The sequence below is a fragment of the Phyllobates terribilis genome, unplaced genomic scaffold (genome assembly GCF_046119375.1).
Source record: "Phyllobates terribilis strain yellow unplaced genomic scaffold, ASM4611937v1 Scaffold_1__5_contigs__length_1240528914, whole genome shotgun sequence".
In the NCBI taxonomy this organism is placed as follows: domain Eukaryota; kingdom Metazoa; phylum Chordata; class Amphibia; order Anura; family Dendrobatidae; genus Phyllobates; species Phyllobates terribilis.
Window position 1 is genome coordinate 99,195,352 of NW_027362761.1, and position 23,897 is coordinate 99,219,248.

Genomic DNA, 23,897 nt, shown 5'->3' on the forward strand with positions numbered 1-23,897 from the left:
CTACCACCACCAAAGGCTCATCTGGTGACAACAGCGGCTGATGCATTGCGCTCTCCTTGACGTCTCCTACATTGTTGGCTGCCATCATTTCTGCTCAGCGTGTATAGACTTTCATCAGTGAACAGCACAGAGGCCCACTGGTCCCTCATCCAGAATAGATGCTCCTTTGCCCATGCAAGATGATGGTGGTGTGGTCAGGTACCCTTGCAGGTTGTCTAGCACGCAGACCACTCTGATGTAAGCAGTTTCGAATGGTCTGACTCAACACTTGGGTGCCTCTTGCTTCCCTTAAATTTTCCTGGAGTTGTGTGGCATTCATCTTCTGGTTCCGAAGGGCATTGTTCATAATGTAGTGGTCATCAGTGTGGGATGTGGCCAAAGAACCTCCACTTCTCTACCTTTCTGTGACTCTTTCTGTTTCTCTGTTGCAACCTGCTGATGACACTTTGTGACACTCGAAGCTCAGTGGCCACTTCCGTCTGAGAACATCCTGCTTGAAGCCTCGCAATGGCGAGGTATTGTTGATCCATTGTTAGGTGTTGTCTTGGTCTCAAGATGTCAAAATGTGAACAGCATGATGTGGAGGACTGTGTAAATACCAATTCTAATTGAACACCGAAATGTATTGGCCGATTCATGGATCAAACACCTATTGTGTATTTTGCTATTAAGCTCCTTGTTAGATAACAGCAAGTTGTACTAAAGTGCTGAAACATTGAAGAGTTGGACATGTGCATTCAAAAGTTTAGAGAACTCACAGGTGAACTCACATTGAGTTCACCTTAAAAGAGTGCAATAATAATAATAATTTTTATTTATATAGTGCCAACATATTCCGCAATTAAGCGGGGGCATGTACATACAATAAATTCAATACAAGGTAAGACAGTTTAAACAGTTACATTAGGAGTGAGGTCTCTGCTCGCAAGCTTACATTCTACAAGGAAATGGGGGGACACAATAGGTGAAAAGTGCTTGTTATTTCAGGTCTGGCAATTATAATAAATAGGGATTTTTATATAAAGCTGCATGATCCGGTCATCAGCCAGTATGTTTAAGTGCAATACTCAAGTATCGAGTGTAGTTATCATGTACATGGAGGGTGTGTAGACAGATGAATAGGAGGGAGCAGATTCTGAATAATATTTAGGAGGGGACAGGGGAAAGTTAGTTTACTGAGTTGAGGTGGTAGGCTTGTTTAACCCCTTAACAACATTTGACGTACTAATACGCATCTGTGCCCTGGGACTTAGGAGCCAGACCCGTATTAGTACGTCATGGCGATCGCGCGCGCACACAGGCTGTGCGGGCGCGATCGCCGCCGGGTGTCAGCTGATTGTCACAGCTGACACCCGATACTATGTGCAGGGAGCGGTCCTGCACCGCTCCCAGCACATTAACCCCCGCGATGCTGCGATCGAAGTCGATCGCAGCATTGCGGGGGCAAGGGGAGGTGATCGCAGATACTCACCTCCTCTTCCGGCTTCCAGCGCTGTCTGACGCGGCTTCCCGGGTGTTGCCATGACGACCCGATGTCGTCATGACAACATCCGGGTCACCAGACAGCAGGAAGATTGTTTGGACATGCGCAGTGCATCTCCAAACAATCTTCTCCCTGTCCAGCGCTGACAGCCTGCATGGCACAGGGATGGTGCTGCATTCCTGTGCCATGCAGGCGATCAGAGAAAAAAAAGTCCCATAGTGGGACAAAGTAATAAAGTATATAAACTTTCAGAAAGTGATAAAAAAAAAAAAAATAATTGCAAAAATATTTAAAAAAAATAATCCACCAAAAATAAAAATATAATGTACCCATCAATAAATATTATTATAAAAAAAAAACAATAAAAGTACACATATTTGGTATCGCCGCGTCCGGAACTACCTGACCTATAAAACTGTCCCACTAGTTAACCCCTTCAGTGAACATGGTAAAAAAAAAAAAAAAAAAAAACGAAGCAAAAAACAATGCTTTATCACCATACCACCAAACAAAAAATGGAATAACACGCGATCAAAAAGACAAATATAAATAAAAATGGTACCGCTGAAAACGTCATCTCGTCCCGCAAAAAACAAGCCGACATACAGCTCCATCAGCAGAAAAATAAAAAAGTTATAGCTCTCAGAATAAAGCTATGCTAAAAAATATTTTTTTCTATAAAATTGCTTTTATTATGTAAAAGTGCAAAATATAGAAAAACGATATAAATGTGGTACCGCTGTAAACGTACTGACCCGAAGAATAACGCTGCCTCATCAATTTTACCACACGCGGAACAGAATAAAAAAAAACAAAAAATCAATTCCTGAATTGTTGGTTTTTGTTTATTCTGCCTCCAAAAAATCGGAATAGAAAGCGATCAAAAAATGTCACGTGCCTGAAAATGGCACCAATAACAACGTCCACTCATCCCGCAAAAAACGAGCCGTCACATGACTGCCAAAATCTGGAAAAATGATAGCTCTCAAAATATGGCGATGCAAAAACTAGATTTTACAAAAAATGCGTCTTTTAGTGTGTGACAGCTGTCAGTCATAAAAACCCCATATGATTCTGGTATTGCTGTAATCACACCGACCCGAAGAATAAAGTCGTCTAATCACTTATACCATGTTGCATTTGGGTTTTTTTTTTTCACTTTTTCATTTTTACGAATCAATTTGTGAAGCATCTGGGGGTTCCAAGTGCTCACTATGCATCTAGATAGGTGCCTTGGGGGGTCTAGTTTCCAAATGGGGTCACTTGTGGGGGAGCTCCAATGTTTGGGCACACAGGGGCTCTCCAAACGCAACATGGCGTCCGCTAATTATTCAAGCAAATTTTACAATCAAAAAGTCAAATGGCGCTCCTTCCCTTCCAAGCCCTGCCGTGCACCCAAACAGTGTTTTTTCCCCACATATTGGGTATCTGCGTGCCCAGGGGAGATTGCACAACAAATTTTGGGGTCCATTTTTTCTTGTTACCCCTGTGAAAATAAAAAAAAATTGGGTCTAAAGTAACATTTTTGTGAAAAAAGTTAAATGTTCATTTTTTTCTTCCACATTCCAAAAATTCCCGTGAAGCACCTGAAGGGTTAATAAAGTTCTTGAATGTGGTTTTGAGCACCTTGAGGGGTGCAGTTTTTAGAATGGTGTCACTTTTGGGTATTTTCTGTCATAAAGACCTCTCAAAGTGACTTCAAATGTGATGTGGTCCCTAAAAAAATGGTTTTGTAAATTTTGTTGGAAAAATGAGAAATCGCTGGTCAACTTTTAACCCTTATAGCTCCCTAACAAAAAAAAATGTTGGTTCCAAAATTGTGCTGATGTAAAGTAGACATGTGGGAAATGTTATTTATTAACTCTTTCGTGTAATATATCTCTCTGATTTAAGGGCATAAAAATTCAAATTTTGAAAATTGCAAAATTTTCAAAATTTTCGCCAAATTTCCATTTTTTTCACAAATAAACGCAAGTGATATCGAAGAAATTTTACCACAATCATGAAGTACAATATGTCACGAAAAAACAGTCTCAGAATCAGGGGGATCCGTTGAAGCGTTCCAGAGTAATTACCTCATAAAGTGACAGTGGTCAGAATTGTAAAAATTGGCCTGGTCATTAACGTGCAAACCACCCTCGGGGGTTAAGGGGTTAAAGAGATGGGTTTTTAAAGCGCGCTTGAAGACATGGGTGCATTTTATGTTCATCCTGAAATTTCACCCAAAACTTTTTGTAAGTAGTGTATCCCTGTTTATCTATACAGCGTTGTGAAAATCCTGTCTGGATATGTTCCCCATTATTAGCAGGAATTGAATTTGATAATATTGTGTATTATGTCTACATCTTTCATGCGAATCCATTGGTCTCCATAGTAAGCTTTTGCAAACAAACACTAGTCCTTTAGTTATTTTACCATCTATTTTCCTAACTTACTAAATGTATAATGGCAAAAAATAAGGGATCAGACTACAGTTTATTTTTAATCTGTTACCATGAAAACCTGTAGGTCTGTCTAGGAGCTGTGAACCCAAATTGCTAGTATATTTTTCTAGAGTTGCTTAATTTTTCATTCTAGATAAAGGTGTGTCTTCCCTTTAAAAAACATCACATCTAGAGAATGCTGGATTTTAGGGAAATAGAGCATTATCCGAATAAAAGCAACATGATAGAAAAATCGACTTTGTTACAAAAAAACACCCTGTATTTCCTCTACCCTTACGGCTAACATCTGGGTAATACTGCTTTTATAAGAACGCTATAAAGACAGTTATTTTTTTAGGCTATTTTTTGTTTCTTATTTTTTTTAATCAAATAATTTTTATTGAAAAACTCCAAACACAAATGTTCCATCTTTCAAATAACATAAATTACATAGTAATTCCATAGTATAAAACATAAACAAAGTATCTCAACTTCATTTCCCCAACCCACCCTAAACCCAAATCCCAAAATTCCAGAGAGGACCATTTTCAGAGCAGTTCTAGAATAACTGAGTATAAAATTTGGAAGAAGGGGGGAGAAGAAGGGAAAAAATGAGGACAAAAAATTAAGGGATAGCATCGTAAATATTCTGTCTCTAATTAGAAGATTTGTGGGCAGCCCTGGAGTATCCAACCAAGGAATCTATATCTTTTCAAATTTGCGAATAGAGTTGGGTTTATGATAGACTCCTCTTTCCAACCAGATTATATTATTTATCTTTCGTTGTAGCTCTCCCATAGATGGCTGTTGTATGTCTAACCAATGAAATGCAAGAAGTTTGTGCTTGAAATAAGATACGAGAGACACCTATGAAAAGGGGCAAGTCGGGATCCACTCCATCCTCAAACAATCCCAATATGCATATACGGGGATCTGTTAATAATTTCACTCCATACACCCTTTCTATCAAGGATATGACCTCATTCCAAAATGTTTTTGTTTCTTATTAGCTTGTTTGGAAATAATGTTGCATTTTAACCTGTGCAAACCAATGACTTAACTACTGCTAAGAAATGCCATGTCCTCTTGTTCTAGGGATGTCACTCCCAGGGCAGAAAGGAGCTCTGGAAACATTTAGAAGCTCTGAAGATAGCAAATTGCTGATCGCTACATCAGTGGCTGATGAAGGCATAGACATACCTGCATGTAATCTCGTTCTTCTGTATGAGTATGTTGGCAATGTCACCAAGATGATCCAAGTCAGAGGTACAAATTACTAACACTGAAATCTTTTTATAAACTATAGTGTTAAGTGATAAAGATTGCCTACTTTTCACACCCTTCTCAAGCATACCACCCAACTTTTGAAGAACAGAAAGAGGGACAAATTATGCGGTGCAAATAGCCCACCGTGGCAACTTTTGGCCACACCCCAATCCATGGCCATCTACCATTTATTTCTACCATGGCAAGAGGAGATGTCAGAGGGGGGCAGTGACAGTGAGGAACGTTCAGGACGTATTTCCAACTCTGGGACTGTCCCGCTGTATCCGGGACAGTGGGACTAGAGCTGAGTGGATCAATTCACGGGACTCCGGTCCAGAGTCCAAGTCAGTGGTACCTGGTGGCTCTTACCCTCCGGTGTCCCCAGCGCAGATTTTGATTAGGCAGTGCTGAAGCGACGTCATCTGTGCATCCTGCTCATCTCTAATTGGGCCTATGGATTTATTTTTGTTCATTCATAGCCGTAGTAGCCAGAACTTTCTCATCTTTATGTAGCTTCACTACATGACATCTGTCTTTTTTGTGTCTGTAAAGCCGTGTCCACACATTGCAAACACTCAAAAATCAGAGAAGATTTTTATTGCGTCATGTGTTATGGACACCTGCAGAAAAACGTGCGGAAAAAAATTTGTGAACACGGCCTCAGCGTTACATTTTTAGTACTTTTTATGGGTTTAATAGACAAGAATATCAATGACACCATTTTTTTTATGCTTGCTATTTAGCGATCCCTGTAAATAATGTGATTGCTGTGTTGTTTGGGTCGTTACAATTATAGGGACACAAAATATGTCTGTTATTTTCTGATTTGTGATGTTTATCATTTAAAAAAGAAAAAAGCGCATTAAAAATTAAATTATCGTAAATGTTTTTCATTATATTTTTGTAATTTTATTGGAAGAAAAAAAATGTTTTATTCTCCCTCTCTATATATCAGTATGATCTTCCTGTGGGCTCACTGCTTGCAATTCAGATCAAGTATACAAAATTCTCCCATGATGTCAGCAGAGCGCCGTGGCTCATTGCTTTAGCTACTGACTACTGCAATTATAGAGGTTGTGGCTTCAAGTCTCAGGGAGACTCACAAAAAAAGAGAAAATTATATTATTGTAATTATTTTTCATTATTTTTTAGTAATTTTATAGGAAGAAAAAAATCTGCCTTTTTCTTCACCTCTAGAATACAGGGACATAGAGATGCATTCTATATAGCAGTGTATTTCTATGTACCTGTATAATCTTTGTCTGGGGTCACTGCCTGCAATACAGCTCAAGATTACCAAATTCTCCCATGATTATCATCATAAGCTATGGGTGACCATTCTCCTATTATTCTTTTAGAAAATTAAAAACTTGGGGCCAAAGCAACATTTTAGTGGAAAAAAATTGTGATTTTTTTCATTTACTCAACCCAATGTTGTACAATTCTGTGAGGCACCAGAGGGCTAAAAATGCTCACTACACCGCTAGATGAATTTCTCAAGAAGTTTCCAAAATTAGGTCACTTGTGGAGGTTTCTGCTTTTTTGGCACCACAAAGGTTCTTCAAATGTGACATGGCATCTGCAATCTATTCCAGCCAAAATTGTGCTCCAGAATTCAGTTTGCACTCCTTCCCTTCAAAACGCTGCTGTGTGCACAGTAGCTTCCCAACACACATATAAGGTATCAGGTGTACTCGGGAGAAATTGCACAACAAATTATACATTCCATTTTCTCCTGTTACCCTTGTGAAAATGAAACATATGAGGCAAAATCAACATTTTTATGGGAAAATGTATTTTTTAATTTTCATGGCTCAACGTTCTAAACTTCTGTGAAGCACATGTGGGTTTAAGGTGCTCACCAAACCTCTAAATAAATTTCATGAGGGAGTGTGGACTTTCTAAAATGGGGTCATTTGTTTAGGCACATCAGGGGCTCTGCAAATACGACATGGCGTCTGCTATCGATTACAGACGATTTTGCATTCCAAAAGTCAAACTGTTCTCCATCCCTTTCGTGTCCTGCCATGTGCCCAAATAGTAGTTTTCCACCACATATAGGGTATGTAGGGTATGCATACTCGGGAGAAATTGCACAACAAATTTTGGTCTATTTTCTTCTTTTAACCTTGTGAAAATGAAAACTGTAGGTAAAAATAACATTTTTGTGGGAAAAAGTTACATTTTCATTTTTTTCTTCCACATTGCTTTAATTCCTGTGAAGCACCTGAAGGATTAATAATCTTCTTTTGTTTTGAGCACCTTGAGGGGTGCAGTTTTTAAAATGATGTCAGTTTTGGGGTATTTTCTGCCATATAGGCTCATCAAAGTAACTTCAAATGTGATGTGGTCCCTAAAAAAAAAAAAAAAAAACGGTTTTGTACATTTTGTTTTAAAAATGAGAAATCGCTGATACATTTTTACTTCTTAACAAAAAAAGTTATGTTTAAAAAATGATGCAGATGTAAAGTAGACATGTGGTAAATGTAATTTATGAACTATTTTATGTGACATAACTCTCTGGTTTAAGGGCATAAAATTAAAAGATTGAACATTGCAAAATATTTCCAAAATTCTGGTGTTTTCACAAATAACTGAAAAAAATATCAACCTAAATTTACGACTAACATAAAGGACAATATGTCACGAAAAAACATTCTCAGAATCACTGGGATCTGTTGAAGTGTTCCAGAGTTATTATCTCATAAAGTGACACTGGTGAGACTTGTAAAATTTGGCTTGGTTTGGAAGCTGTAAACAGGCTCTGGATCAATGGGGTTGAACACGTACATGAAGAAAAAATAAATGGTACTGGTGGCATCAGTGTGTCATCCATGTGTCTGTTTTCACTATCGGTGTGTCATCAGTGTTTTTCCGGTATGGATAAAGAGATAAATAAATGACACAGCTTCTCCTATACTTTATAATGTTAAACACCTACAGAACACGGCAGCCATCCGTGTGTTGTACGTGTTTTTCACGGACCCACAGACTTGTATTGGCCCTTGTCATCTGTTCTGCTGGAAAAAAACACATGTCTCCGGGTGTTTTGCATGGATGTATAGTCCATGTAGAAACAGACACGTGCATAGCATAGGTTATAATGGTGAAAAAAACGGATACCACGCTTATTGGAAACACGGACATGTGAAGGAGGCCTAATTTTTATTATTTTTTTTTTTGTATTAAATTTTACTAATGTTTTCTATGCTCTTGAAAAGCGTAGAATAAAAAAAACTTTATTTTGTTAACACTGTGTGTGGAAACAGATTTCTCCAGAACATATCACGCAAACAGGCAAAATTCAGGTTGCTTGTTGGTGGTAGGTGTAGTTTTAGTGCTGACATTTCTCCTTGCGGAGAGTGACATGTTAAGCATGTCAATGTGAGGAGACTTTTAAGCCGCAATGCTCCTCTGGAAAATATGCAAATTGTCTCTTCAACGAGGAAGAGGACTAGAACTTTAGTGCCACCTATAGGTGGTTCTAGTCCTCTTCCTCTCTAAAAAGACAATTTGCATAACATTACCCCTTGGATACTGGTCTGACGCCTCTCACCCAGCCAAACCATATCTCACACTTTGCACTGACGAGGGGCAGTACCCTGAGACAGTGTCTGCAAATTAAGATTCTGGTTTGGCTTTTATCCTAAGTCATATGACAAGGCTTGTTAAAGGGTCGATATTAACTATTAGGATTGTTACTTCTTAAAGGTGACACTAGAGTTCAAGTCCTCTTCCTCTCTGAAGAGATAATTTGCGTTTTGGTGCTGAAAATTCTGCATCTGAAAATCCATTCCGTTCATCTGACTGCAGTTGTTTTGGGCACATGGATTTCTACAAACCTTAGGGCTCATGCAGACATCCGTGCAAATGTGTCTGAACACGGACCGCTAGCACACGGACTAGTCGTGGTTCTCCCATAGTGATGGGCACTCTGGCTCTTTTTGGTGTTCTGGCTCTTCCGGCTCCACACACCAAATAGAGCCGGCCCTTTTGGATCCTAAATGTGTGTTTTTTGTGCGTTTTTGCCTGCTGATTTGCCATGCGTTTTTTCCAATGCGTTGTATTGGAAAAACGCAGTTCCAGAGTTTTATAACTGGATTTATTCCATAGAATTGCATTAGATGCAGAAAATCCACAAGTTAAAAAATAACGCATATAATCTGGTTTTGGTTCACAAATATTGATGGGAAAAACTGAATGTGTGAACGTGGCCTAATACTGACATGCAGAAGTAAAGTCAGTATAAAAATGCAACGTTTATCGTTTTTTCATTCAGAAGAAATAAAATTGCAAAAAAAAGGTTTGCATGGCAAACAAAACCCAAAATGATACAAAATAAGTTGAGATTTCATATAGCTATTGTTAGGTGTACACAAAAATCAATGTGCAAAAAGTCACCTGCAGATCATCAGCCTGATGATATCTACAAAAAGGTTGAATTTCTCATTCCCTAGCATCAACAAAGATAGCGATGAGAGCTGTCAACCTAATTACATGTTTGTAGAAAAGGTCCCTGTCTGCCTTATGGTTGTAGATAATGGATGATGCTATAAAATGTAGACGGTCAGTGGAGGGAAATGCTCTATAATCACTAATCCTATAAGTTATTGTGATGTGGCCATATTATGCATACTAAAACATGAATTTCCCTTTTTATGTGCTATGTAGGACGAGGCAGAGCTAAGGAAAGCAAGTGCTTTCTTGTCACAAGTAAGAAAGAGCAAGCTGTTAAAGAAAGACATAACTTATTACGTGAGGCTATGATGAACGAAGCTGTGACACAGTTGCAGAAACTGGACAAGGCAGAATTTCTGGCACAGGTAACCTTTACTGTAGGACGAAAGAAATGAGCATCTAATGTGGATGAGGATATCTCGCGGTGGTGGTTGAAAGAGTCATTTTGTTGTTTTTAGATTACACTTAGAATCTATATGGGAACCGACCTTTGTCTATTTTTGTACATTGAAATTAAATAGTGTAATTGTAAACTTTTGTGTAACAGTAGAGTGCACCCCGAAAGCCAGCCAAGGACCTAAAGCTACAGGTGCATCTCACTAAATTAGAATATCATGAAAAAGTTAATTTATTTCAGTTCTTCAATGCAAAAAGTGAAACTCCTATATTATATAGAGTCATTACAGAGTGGTTTATTTCTGTTAATGTTGATGATTATGGCTTACAGCCTATGAAAACACAAAAGTCATTATGTCAGTTAATTAAAATGATTAACAAAAAACACCTGCAAAGGCTTCCTAAGCATTTAAAAAGGTCCCTTAGTCTGTTTCAGTAGGCTCCACAATGATGGGGAAGACTGCTGACTTGACAGATGTCCAGAAGGCAGTCATTGACACACTCCACAAGGTCCCAGTGTTCCAATTTTCATTTGGAAAACAAGGTCACAGAGTCTGGAGGAAGAGTGGAGAGGCCACAATCCAAGCTGCTTGCGGTCTAGAGTGAAGTTTCCACAATCAGTGATGGTTTGGGGAGCCATGTCATCTGCTGGTGTAGGTCCACCGTGTTTTATCAAGACCAAAGTCAGCGCAGCCGTCTACCAGGAAATTTTAGAGCACTTCACGCTTCCCTTTGCCGACAAGCTTTTTGGAGGTGGAAATTTCATACTCCAGCAGGACTTGGCACCTGTCGACTTCCAAAAGTACCAATACCTGGTTTATAAACCACAGTATCACTGTGCTTGATTGGCCAGCAAACTCGCTTGACCTTAACCCCAGAGAGAATCTATGGGGTATTGTCAAGAGGAAGATGAGAAACACCAGACCCAACAATGCAGACGAGCTGAAGGCTGCTATCAAAGCAACCTGGGCTTCCATAACACCTCAGCAGTGCCACAGGCTGATCACCTCCATGCCACGCCGCATTGATGCAGTAATTGATGCAAAAAGAGCCCCGACCAAGTATTGAGAGCATTTACTGAACATACATTTCAGTAGCCCAACATTTCAGATTTTCAAAACATGTTTCAAGCTGTTGTTATAAAGTATTCTAATTTACTGAGATAATGACTTTTGTGTTTTCATTGGCTGTAAGCCATAATCATCAGCATTAACAGAAATAAACACTTGAAATAGATCACTCTGTAATGACTCTATATAATGAGTTTCACTTTTTGTATTGAAGAACTGAAATAAATTAACTTTTTCATGATATTCTAATTTAGTGAGATGCACCTGTATGTTTACATCACGTTCAGGCCACGTTAGTGGCTCCATCTGTGCTTCCGTCAGAGCCCTGAAAAAACGTGATCCAAACAGAACCAACAGAGCCATTCACTATAATGAATTAGCAGTCTCCACCCTTTAACGCAGGCACAAAAGTGCAGTGAACCACACTTTGTACGCCTTAAAGAGGCAGACCCTGCCGATGCATAGGCTGGACAGAGCACATAGTGGCTCTGTTTGCTCCATTATAATGAATGGCTGTGTTGGGGGTGCACTGCAGCCTAAACACATGACCCCAGAGAATCCTGTGAGCAACACCCCCTTTTTAAATACCATAAAATTTAGCATATCAGCCGCACTAAATAAATGGCCCATATTTCTGTAACTGCAAAAAGGGAATCTGTCAGCATGTTTTTGCTATGTAATCTGAAAGCACCAAGTAGGGAAAGAAAGCCTGATTCCAGTGATGTCACTTACTAGGCTGTGTTTTGCTGTTTCAGTACAATCAGTATTTTATCAGCAAGAGATTATCACTACAGGACAACCTGCCACCTGGTCCAACCTTGCCCCCAGCACTGATTAGCAGCTCTGTCAATATACCATGTACACAGAAAGCTGTTTTTATGGGTGAGGCTAACAACTGAGCTCTGCTAGACCTGCAGCAGAGAAAATTGTTATATTATCATAACTGCTGCACCCAGTAAACTAAGTGATACATCGCTGGAACAAGGGTCTCTGTTCCTACATCATGCTGCTGTAAGATTATATATCAAAAACCTGCTGACAGATTCCCTTAAAAAAATAAACCAGAAGAATATTTAGTTAAGAAGCAAGAATAAAAGACTAACAAGAAGCGGTCCTGTAAGGGTATGTGCACATGTTCAGGATTTTCAGCAGAAATATCTGCTGCAAATACTGATGTGTGGACAGGAACAACGCTGCATCTAATATGTGCGTTTTTGATGCATTTTTTCCCATTTACTAAAATGGGTGAAAAACGCTGCAAACACACTGGAAGAATTGACATGCTGCAGATTTGAAACTGCTTCAAATCCGCAAGGAAAAAATCAGCACCAGACTTCAGATATCTCATTGACGGGAAAACAACAAAAACTCAAAGTGCGAACATAGCCTAACACTTCTTGCAGTTAGCACTTCACCAGAAGGTAAGGTTCCAACCTCCATATTTTGACCATAATTTAAAGTTCGTATAATGACCACAAGGCCTGACCTGACATACGATTTTCATTACCTGAACAGCATCATATTGGTTGGGCTGGGAATTGTGACCATATCCTAGATGAGAATGGAACAGATTGTGCAAATATATATGTAATATAGAGTTCTGTCTCTAAATATTGTTTGTTCATCAGAGTCTCCGATTCCAAAGAGAAGATAAGAAACAGCGTGATTTGATAAGGAGCCTAAAGCCGAGAGAACTCAGTGAGGAAAATAGACGACTGCTTTGTGCAAAGTGCAAAATGTTTGGGTGTAATACAGATGACATTCGAGTTATACAGGCAAGTGTGATTTCAGAACGTAGATCTAAAACCAAGACTGGCAGGTATGAAATCACAAGTTATTTTCACATACTGGCCACTATTCATGAAGGCATTTTCACCAGAATTTTGGTGTGAATTATTTTAAAAATGTGCAAACTTTTTGCGCAACTCAGAATTCTGCAAACATTTACCATATTTTTCGGATTCTAAAACGCACTGCTCACCCCCGCCCCACCCAAAATTTGGGGGAAAAATAGGGGTGCGTCTTATAATCCGAACTGTAGTGGAGCTTACAGGTGTTGGTGGAGCGTGGTCCCAGGGTCGCTGCTGCCGGAAGCTTCTGACAGAGGCAGGAGTCAGGAGATGGCTGCAGGCCCCATGCTTGTAGTCGGAGGTGTTTGGTAGTGTGGGGGCTCTGCCAAAATTTTGTAAAAGCCAGAGCCCCGCATCTTCCATATTCCTGTATGCGGTGGACTCCGGGAAAGTGACCGGCGGCGGTTTGTCCCGCCATTTTCCAAGAGCCATAATGCTTTCAGTTTTTGGTGAATAGAGTTGTATGAGAGCTGATTTTTTTCTGGGGTGAGACAATGTTTTCACTGATACCATTTTGGGATAGATATGTCATTTTAATAGCTTTTTACACCATTTTTACAGCTGGGTTTCAAATTGGTTACATTAGGTACGTCATAGAACACCTACCTCCCTTTGATGCGGGTTCCGGCGCTGAGCCCGCATCGTTTCAGGCACTTGACACCTGATCAGATCAGCTGTCGTATGCCCCTAAAAGATGCGGGTGGAATCGCGATCCACCTTCGACTGTTAATATGTTAAATGCCGCTGTCAATCTCCAACAGGGGCATTTAACATGGACGCACCAGAAGCGTGTTACAAGACCCACCCATCGGTGCGCCCATCACAAGATCGTGGAGCACTGATGGGTTGGCATGACAACCCGGGGTCTGCAGAAGACTCCTGTGGTTGTCATAGCCGATCTGCAGTGAGCGCAGCGGTCAGATCTCATAGCAGATGAGCATTCCTGCAACTGTGTCAGATTATTGCAGCTTCTAGTACTGAAGTAAGTAAAACCATGTTAAAAAAATATTTGTGTGTGTGTGTGTGTGTGTGTGTGTGTGTGTGTGTGTGTGTGTGTGTGTATATGTATATATACAGTGGGGAAAAAAAGTATTTAGTCAGCCACCAATTGTGCAAGTTCTCCCGCTTAAAAAGATGAGAGAGGCCTGTAATTGACATCATAGCTAGACCTCAACTATGAGAGACAAAATGAGAAAACAAATCCTGAAAATCACATTGTCTGATTTGGAAAGAAATTTTTTTCACATTTTGGTGGAAAATAAGTATTTGGTCAATTACAAAAGTTCATCTCAATACTTTGTTCTATATCCTTTGTTGGCAATGACAGAGGTCAAACGTTTTCTGTAAGTCTTCACAAGGTTGGCACACACTGTTGCTGGTATGTTGGCCCTTTCCTCCATGCAGGTCTCCTCCAGAGCAGTGATGTTTTGGGGCTGTCGCTGGACAACACGGACTTTCAACTCCCTCCAAAGGTTTTCTATAGGGTTTAGATCTGGAGACTGGCTAGGCCACTCCAGGACCTTGAAATGCTTCTTACGAAGCCACTCCTTCATTGCCCTGGCGGTGTGCTTGGGATCATTGTCATGCTGAAAGACCCAGCCACGTTTCATCTTCAATGCCCTTGCTGATGGAAGGAGGTTTGCACTCAAAATCTCACGATACATGGCCCCATTCATTCTTTCACGTACACGGATATATATATATATATATATATATATATAATTAGCACAGACCAAAAGTTTGGACACACCTCATTTAAACATTTTTCTGTATTTTCATGACTATGAAAATTGTACATTCACACTGAAGGCATCAAAACTATAAATTAACACATGTGGAATTATATACTTAACAAAAAAGTGTGAAACAACTGAAAATATGTCTTATATTCTAGGTTCTTCAAAGTAGCCACCTTTTGCTTTGATGACTGCTTTGCACACTCTTGGCATTCTCTTGATGAGCTTCAAGAGGTAGTCACTGGAAATGGTTTTCACTTCACAGGTGTGCCCTGTCAGGTTTAATAAGTGGGATTTCTTGCCTTTATATGTGTTGTGCAGAAGTCAGGTGGATACACAGCTGATAGTCTTACTGAATAGACTGTTAAAATTTGTATCATGGCAAGAAAAAAGCAGCGAAGTAAAGAAAAACGAGTGGCCATCATTACTTTAAGAAATGAAGGTCAGTCAGTCTGAAAAATTGGGCAAACTTTGAAAGTGTCCCCAAGTGCTGTTACAAAAAACATCAAGCGCTACAAAGAAACTGGCTCACATGAGGACCGCCCCAGGAAAGGAAGACCAAGAGTCACCTCTGCTTCTGAGGATAAGTTTATCCGAGTCACCAGGCTCAGAAATCGCAGGTTAACAGCAGCTCAGATTAGAGACCAGGTCAATGCCACACAGAGTTCTAGCAGCAGACACATCTCTTCAGCAACTGTTGAAAGGAGACTTTGTGCAGCAGGCCTTCATGGTAAAATAGCTGCTAGGAAACCACTGCTAAGGACAGGCAACAAGCAGAAGAGACTTGTTTGGGCTAAAGAACACAAGGAAAGGACATTAGACCAGTGGAAATCTGTGCTTTGGTCTGAGTCCAAATTTGAGATCTTTGGTTCCAACCACCGTGTCTTTGTGCGACGCAGAAAAGGTGAATGGATGGACTCTACATCCTGGTTCCCACCGTGAAGCATGGAGGAGGAGGTGTGATGATGTGGTGGTGCTTTGCTGGTGACACTGTTGGGGATTTATTCAAGATTGAAGGCATACTGAACCAGCATGGCTACCACAGCATCTTGCAGCGGCATGCTATTCCATCCGGTTTGCGTTTAGTTGGACCATCATTTATTTTTCAACAGGACAATGACCCCAAACACACCTCCAGGCTGTGTAAGGGCTATCTGACCAAGAGGGAGAGTGATGGGGTGCTACGCCAGATGACCTGGCCTCCACAGTCACCAGACCTGAACCCAATCGAGATGGTTTGGGGTGAGCTGGACCGCAGAGTGAATGCAAAAGGGCCAACAAGTGCTAAGCATCTCTGGGAACTCCTTCAAGATTGTTGGAAGACCATTTCCGGTGACTACCTCTTGAAGCTCATCAAGAGAATGCCAAGAGTGTGCAAAGCAGTCATCAAAGCAAAAGGTGGCTACTTTGAAGAACCTAGAATATAAGACATATTTTCAGTTGTTTCACACTTTTTTGTTAAGTATATAATTCCACATGTGTTAATTCATAGTTTTGATGCCTTCAGTGTGAATGTACAATTTTCATAGTCATGAAAATACAGAAAAATCTTTAAATGAGAAGGTGTGTCCAAACTTTTGGTCTGTACTGTAATGTGTAATATATATATATTACACATTGCAGTACAGACCAAAAGTTTGGACACACATTCTCATTTAAATATATATATTTATTATATATCTGAAAACACTTCTCCTGACTCAATTACCTGTCTATTCTAAATCTCAATATTTCACACAAAACACATCCTCTTTTCCTCTTCTGGGGTCCTTAGTCCTAAAAGGAACTGCCTGCATTCACATTAGGATGGTTCACTATCCAGCTATACTAATTTCCTATTCCTTTATGCCCATTGTACAAGTCTGTTTCTAAGAGCGTCGGCTCTTAATTTCCTACTGGAAATCTGTGTTAGAGGGGAGGAGGGCGGTGGGGTGTGAATACCCCTCTTATGAGTGTAGCTTCAGACATTTTAAACAATTTTTGAGGAACATTGTTTTGCTTAGAATGAAGGGGTAATGTGTAGAAGCATTATTTAATATCAGTCAAGTGTGGGCACATTTATTCTGGCCTCTTTTTAGGTTGAACTGTCTTGATAGCAGCTGCAGCAAAATGGTGGGAAAGCAGTGGCACGCCGAGTGGAGGGGACACAGTGGCATGCTTAGCGTGCACGCTCACACGTCATATTGCCACTAACTCACAGCGGCTTCGGAGCATGTGCATATCTGACATGAAGTTGGGGCTGTACACCCAGAGTCAGTGCGCATGCCCGGGGAGCGGATGGGCAGTGCGCATGCTCAGGATTTGCTAGGTGGTTGTCGTGACGTCGGGCAACTCACGGTAATCATTCTAAATGATGTGGCCGTGCATAATTTGAGCAGGACACTGAACCGTGACTAAAACGATGAAAAGTGCCACCCCCATGACTGAAAGAAATATATGTGAGGGAATCCACTAATGATATCAAGTGTTTATACACACATATACTAGGAGCTTTTCTTTGAGAAAACCATGTTAGTGATGCACATTGCATAACAGCACACTGGGGGCAGTTGAATAGCTAAAAACGACGTGACAGGTTCCCTTTAATATTCCATTCTACTGTATAGGTCTATTGATTAAATTGCACTTTGTTCATGGGAAAATGCCTTTAAAATGCACCACGTTTATCATAGTGGTTAATTCTGAAAGATTGCCTTTTTTATCAACGTTGTCCATGGGGTGTTTGATATTACAACACAGTTCTGTTCATTAGGCCACGGCCCCACTATCAGTATTTGGCCACGGCCCCACTATCAGTAATTGGTCACTATTTTTTCTCAGGAGTGGGAGCCAAAACCAAGTGAGGAACAATCAGAGAAAAGGTATAATAGAAACAAGTCACCAATTCTGCATTTATCACCCACTCCTGGTTTTGGCTCCCACTCCTGAGAAAGAATACTGACCAAATACTGACCAAATACTGATAGTGGGGCCGTGGGCTTAGAATGAGGCTAAACTGCAATACCAAATACAACTGATGGAAAGAGCTGGAGTGCCAAGGTTTTTGTGAAAGAAAAGACCTAGTAATCAAGTGACTGCCATATAATACGGGAGTTTGTGCACTTGTCCTAAACATGTATACTTCCATTAAAGTACTTCTGAATGATTACACTCCTCCTAAATATGCTGTAGACATCCAGACATTTGAATGACGTTGAGGCATAAAGTCTATCTGATTAGTGGTTGTTTCATGTAGTTCCATATCTTTGTTTTATGCGAAGTACTGATTATTCTATTGCAGGGTTCCCCAACTCCAGTCCTCAAGTCCCACCAACAGGTCATATTTTCAGGATTTCCTTAGTATTGCACAGGTGATGGAATTATTGCCTGTGCAGGTGATGCAATTATCACCTGTGTAATACTAAGGAAATCCTGAAAACATGACCTGTTGGTGGGCCTTGAGGACTGGAGTTGGGGAACCCTGTTCTATTGTATCCCCATGTCTTACAAGTTATAATGTAGATACCTAAACAAAGGTCCTAAGTATAAGGGAGTATTAAACCAGAAAAGCCAAGAGATACACTCCCTTTAATTAAAAAGTTATATCTTTACTGAAAATATAGATCAACACAGAAGAAAACAAATTAAAAACAATAAGCAAGATTTTACTGCAGTAAACATGGGTAAATATGTATACCGATATTATGGGAGTCCAAAAGATATTTCTAAATGTCGCCTATTTCCTACTGATGACCCATATGGAGAAAATGCATTACATTTATACATATTATATACTTCAGATAGAAATGGGTATTAGGTCTCCATCTAGTGGCCAAAAAGAGTACATACTACAACAAGTAGGTAGATTCATATAATCCACATATCAGAAAGTGCATGTGCTAAATAACAAAAGGCCACTACAAGGAGAGTTAAAAGCTAATCCTAATGATCAGATGCTCCAGTACTTCCGACAAGCATGTATATTAACAATAAGGTGCAAGTGCATGAAAACTGGTAGGTAGAGGAACAGGGATCATCAGAGCTGAAGGTAAAGGTTATTCAGCCAACATTGCACATTGCAGAGGACAAGAAAAGACCTTTCCATATTTACCACATACTCCTTTGACGCAAATTTCTCAGAATGCTTCATCAGAAAGGGTGTTTTTACTGCAGTAAAATCTTGCTTATTGTTTTTAATTTGTTTTCTTCTGTGTTGATTTATATTTTCAATAAAGATATAACTTTTTAATTAAAGGGAGTGTATCTATTGGCTTTTCAAGTTCTAATGTAGGCCTGGATTCTGAATTACCGTTAATCAGCAGCGTATCGTCTTTTTCCACAACAGGTTGCACATCACACAGTGATCGATAAAGACTTTAAAGATCGGTATATTGCAAAGCCACATTTAAATCCAAGAGCGTTTGATGGAATCCGGAAAACGCACAAAATCTACTGCAAGAATCCCAAATGTGGAGAGGACTGGGGGATCTCGGGTAGCTACCTCATGTTCCCGGACATACCATTCATCAAAATTGAAAAGTTTGTGGTTGAAAATGCTGATGGATCTCAACGCTATTTCAATAAATGGGTAAAAGTCGACTTTAGAATGAAGGAATTTAATTCCGAAGAAATAGATGAGCCGTTCTCTGTTAGTCAAGAGTAAAAGCAACAATGGACACTGCATGCAAAAAATGGTTCCAAAATAATAGTAAAAAAAATGATTCAGAAATATCAAAGTCCTTGAGGTCTCTAGGTTACTTCTGTAGGCTTGGACCCAATTCCATCCGAGTGATGCACCCTGATGTCTGCCTTTTCTCATCATGTTCTTAGGTCCTGAATGCTGTGCTGATTAATTTCCTATTACATTTCAAGACTGCTTTCATACTAAAGCACCAATTACCCTGATTTTCTTTCAGAGCCGACCATCTGCTTTACATGGATATTGTGTGAACGTACCTTAACAGAAGGGCACGTTCCCACAGAACCTTTAGCTGTGGACTTCTAGCTGCAGAAAATGGTGAACAACAACAGCATTTCCATAGGCAAAATCCACCATAATATGTGCTACATTAATTGACATGCTGTAGACTTTAAATCTGCAGTTCCGGTCAAAATTCTGCTGTGGATTTAGCCTGCAGCATGTGGATGAGATTTCAGGAAATACTGCTACTGTAATACGCAGGTTTTCAGCATTCAATTCTGCAGAGAAAAATAAGCTGTATATATGGCTTGTAGGAATGTATCCTAATGTCTATAGTAAAATACCAGAAAGTCTACATTCACAGGCCTGATCTGCTCCACTTCATGGTGACATCACCTCTGTTGTGAAGTCGGTATAAAATAGACCAACACCGACTCCTAAAATCTATAATAAATTGGGTACAGTAGTTCAATGCAGTTTGTGGGGAATATTTTTTCATAAGAATTTGGGAAAGTTATGAAATGTCCTATAAGTGTCTGTCCTATTCCTGATCTAAGGGTCTAGACTTTTAGCTGAGATGAATCTGTGCTGCAGTAAATCTATCACTTAAACATGAGCCATGTATGAGGGAGTCGGAGTCATGGAAATTGAGGAGTCGGAGGTTTGGCTCCAGAACCCTGGTTGTGACTAGCCAGATTACTCTGTGTGAGCCGGAAGTCTCTTTTACAATGAAAGCCTTTGGAGCCTCATTCCGTAGTCTTACATTGTAAAAGCCTTTTCCGCGACCCACAGAGCGCAGCGTGCCCTAGACAGTCTGTATAACGGTGACATCACTAAGAACAGGAATAGAACGGTGCTGGACATCGGAGACATCTGGACTCATACTACATTACATGCATATACCTTCATTGGGTCTGATTGTACTTCTATATGTGGGGTGTTCTACACTTCTGTGCTATGATCTTTTATATGTAAATCTGTCTATAAGCCAATAAATTCCTGCTAATCAAATTTCCTTATAGAATTTTATATGATATAGTAACTATTAGATTCTACCATATTATATCTTTATTGAATCACTAGCTGGTGGTTTTCTTTATAAATAAATATACAATTATTTACTTGAGACTCCTGGGTTGTGTGTCTATTATGATGTGCTAAAATGATTTATATTGTAGCGCGACCAAAATCCTGAAAAACATGGCAATTTAAAAGAGATTTCTTCAATTAGAATATTATAGAACTTAGGAAGTCAGAAAAACTGTTCTAGAATTGAAAAAGGAAACAATCTCAATTACTTTCTATTTGCAATACATAATAGGCATGCTTTTAAAGCCAGTTGCAGACTAACTGTACCACCATTGAAATCCTGAAAACTTGGATTTTCATTGGTAGTTCCCAAGGTGCACGTGTACATCGTTACCACAGTAACAGGTAATCTGCGTAGGTCCAAAAGACTTAGAGATGCGACTCTTGGAGTAACATACACAATATTTTTGCTTTTTCCTCCTCTTCTTCCAGGAGCCATAACTTCTTTATATTTCCTTCTCCGTATGAGGGTTGTTTTTTGTGGGATGAGTTGTACTTTTGAATGACACCATTCATTTTATAATGTGATGCACTGGAAAGAAGGACAAAAATTACAAGTGCGTTGAAACTGCAAAAAAAGTGCAATTCCACAATTGTTTTTTGGGGGTTTTATTTACCATATTTTATTTATTATTTTGAAAAGCTGCCTGGAAATGTGAGTCTCCAGGTCATTTCAATTACACAGATAAAAAAAAAAAAAAAAAAAAAACTATACATGTTTGGTAAGTACTGAAAAAAAATGTGGACATTTGTAAAAAAAAAATGGAAAATTGAGACACAAACAAATTTTTACAAGACCCACAACATGTTCAATTATCGGGATATGGCACTTTGTGAGGGCTTATTTTTGCGCCCTGAGCTGATGTCTTTACTGATACCATTTTGGGGTACATGCAATGTTTTGATCGCCTCTTTATTACAATGTTGTGGCGACCAAAAAAAACAGAACTCTGGAGTTTAAATTTTTTTTCTTGTTATGCCATTCAACGATTGGATTAATTTATTTTATATTTTGATCGATTGTACTTTTACGAATGCAGCGATACCTTATGTGTATTTTTATTTTTAATGGGGCAAAAAGGGTGTGATTTGAATTTCTATTTTTTTTCCTCATATAAAGAGCATCTGATTAAAATGATACCTTGGTTTATGAAATCCGTCCTGTAGTTTTTGTGTAATCTTTAGTTTCAGTTTGGAGATAATGATAGAGCGCCCCCACAGGCCACCCCGAAGCACGAGCATATCATTATCTCCAGACTGAAAGTAAAGATTACACAAAAACTACAGGACGGATTTCATCAACCAAGGTATCATATTATTCAGTGTAATGTCGCCCACCTGACAGTGTATGTAGTTTACTGAGCACAATCCTTCTGACAGGTGCGCTTTAACTTTTTTCATTTTTTTTATTATATTTATTAGTCCCCTTAGGGGAACTTGAAGCTGCAATCATCTGATCACTAGTAGTATACACACACCAGTACATCATAGCAGTGCATCAGTCATAATCTCTTATGAACACCAGCTAAACGCTGGCTCTCACATGAGTATCATAACAACAGGCACAGGGGTCTTCAGTGTGAGGTATGTAGCTAACGCAGAACTGAACTTTTGTCTTGCAAACACATTTTTAGAGCTCTGCTGTATAGCAACAATATTACAACCCTGTCTGCCTGTGAGATGGAGGCTGAAGCTGAGAGGAACCTACAGATGTGTCAGGTATAATCACACACAGCTCTGCAGTGAGATCAGGAGGGCAGAGAGCAGCCATTATGTATCAAACTGGTAACTCCCCCTTCATGTAAAATAAGCCTTCGACTGCTTAGGAGAGACGATCCTACTGACAGATAAACCTTTCAATATTAACAGCACACAGATGCCATCTGTGCGCTGTAAGTGTTTTTCACAGACCCATAGACTTGTATTGGTCTTTTTTTAATCCATGCTGCTGAAAAAAAAATTGACATTTCTCTGTCTTTCAGTGAATAGCACCATCAATTATAATGAAGAAGGATCCTCCAGCGATGACGCAGGTAAGTATAAAATAAAACTTCATATTTACTGGCACATTAAAAGTATGGTGGTTCCTCTGTTCACGTGATTTATCATGTGCCAAAAAAATGTGAAGTTTTATTATATACTTACCTGCTTCAGCACTGGTGGAGCCTTCTTTGTTCATGACTTCTACGCCTCTGACCTGGGTGGCTCCATGTGATGTCCATACCGCAGCATATCTGTTGAGCTGACTCTCCCTTCCCTCTCCACTTTCTTGGATAGATTATAATGAGTATTTGCTGTATTCGTGAAAGACTTAGTTACTTACTGGTAATAGGATTTCTGTGAGCCCATGACAGCACCACGAAGAGAGGGCATCCGCCCTTTGTAGTATCGGCGTCTCTGCCCCCTGACAGGCAGAGACGCCGTACCTCTTACGCTCCCGGCCGGCGTCTTCCGGCTCTCCTGCTGCTGCTGCCGGCGCGCAGCTTCCCGGGCACTGCGCTTAAGGCACGCGCGCTCCCTCCCTCTTAAAGGGGCCGCGCGCACCGTCCTAAGGAGTCCCTGGCCAATGGCCAGAGGACCTCTCATGTAAAACGCACCTCCTCCAAAATGGAAGTGCCCATGCAAGATTGTAGCTTTGTGTCCTAAACTCTGCTTCAGCCCTCAGGTCCCGCTGCCAGCCTGACTACCAGTCCGCCAGCCTGACTACCAGTCCGCCAGTCTGACTACCAGTCCGCCAGTCTGACTACCAGTCCGCCAGTCTGACTACCTGTCTCCGCCAGTGTACTCTCCAGCCCGACGGTCTGCCTACGATCCAAACCCGCCAGTCTGTCTATGGGCCTGGCTTGCCTGCCTACCCGGAGAACGTACCAGTTACCTGCCGTGCCTATCTGTCAGCCTACCTGGAGGCTCTTACCAGTTACCCGCCGTGCCTGTCAGCCTACCTGGAGGCTCTTACCAGTTACCCGCCGTGCCTATCTGTCAGCCTACCTGGAGGCTCTTACCAGTTACCTGCCGTGCCTGTCAGCCTACCTGGAGGCTCTTACCAGTTAACTGCCGTGCCTATCTGTAAGCCTACCTGGAGGCTCCTGTCCGTTACCTGCCGTGCCTACCCGGAGGCTCCTGCCAGTTACCCGTGGGAGTCACCTGCTCTCATACAAGGACAGGCCCAGAGTTGCACCTGGTCCCTCTGCTCGGTCCTTGCCTGGTTCACGGAGTCGAATGAGCC

The 23,897-nt window shown here is 40.4% G+C and overlaps 1 protein-coding gene across 1 annotated transcript in view; it reads left to right on the top strand.

Moving 5' to 3' along the window:
- The window catches only part of RIGI (RNA sensor RIG-I), a 100,096-nt gene extending 79,393 nt beyond the window's left edge, over window positions 1-20,703 (top strand). The window contains exons 17-20 of the mRNA XM_073664886.1: window positions 5,002-5,172; window positions 9,844-9,995; window positions 12,725-12,871; window positions 19,007-20,703. Of these exons, the coding sequence (XP_073520987.1) occupies window positions 5,002-5,172; window positions 9,844-9,995; window positions 12,725-12,871; window positions 19,007-19,324 (788 nt within the window). The 3' untranslated portion in view covers window positions 19,325-20,703. The remainder of the gene's footprint in view (window positions 1-5,001; window positions 5,173-9,843; window positions 9,996-12,724; window positions 12,872-19,006) is intronic.
- The last annotated feature ends 3,194 nt before the right edge of the window (window positions 20,704-23,897 follow it).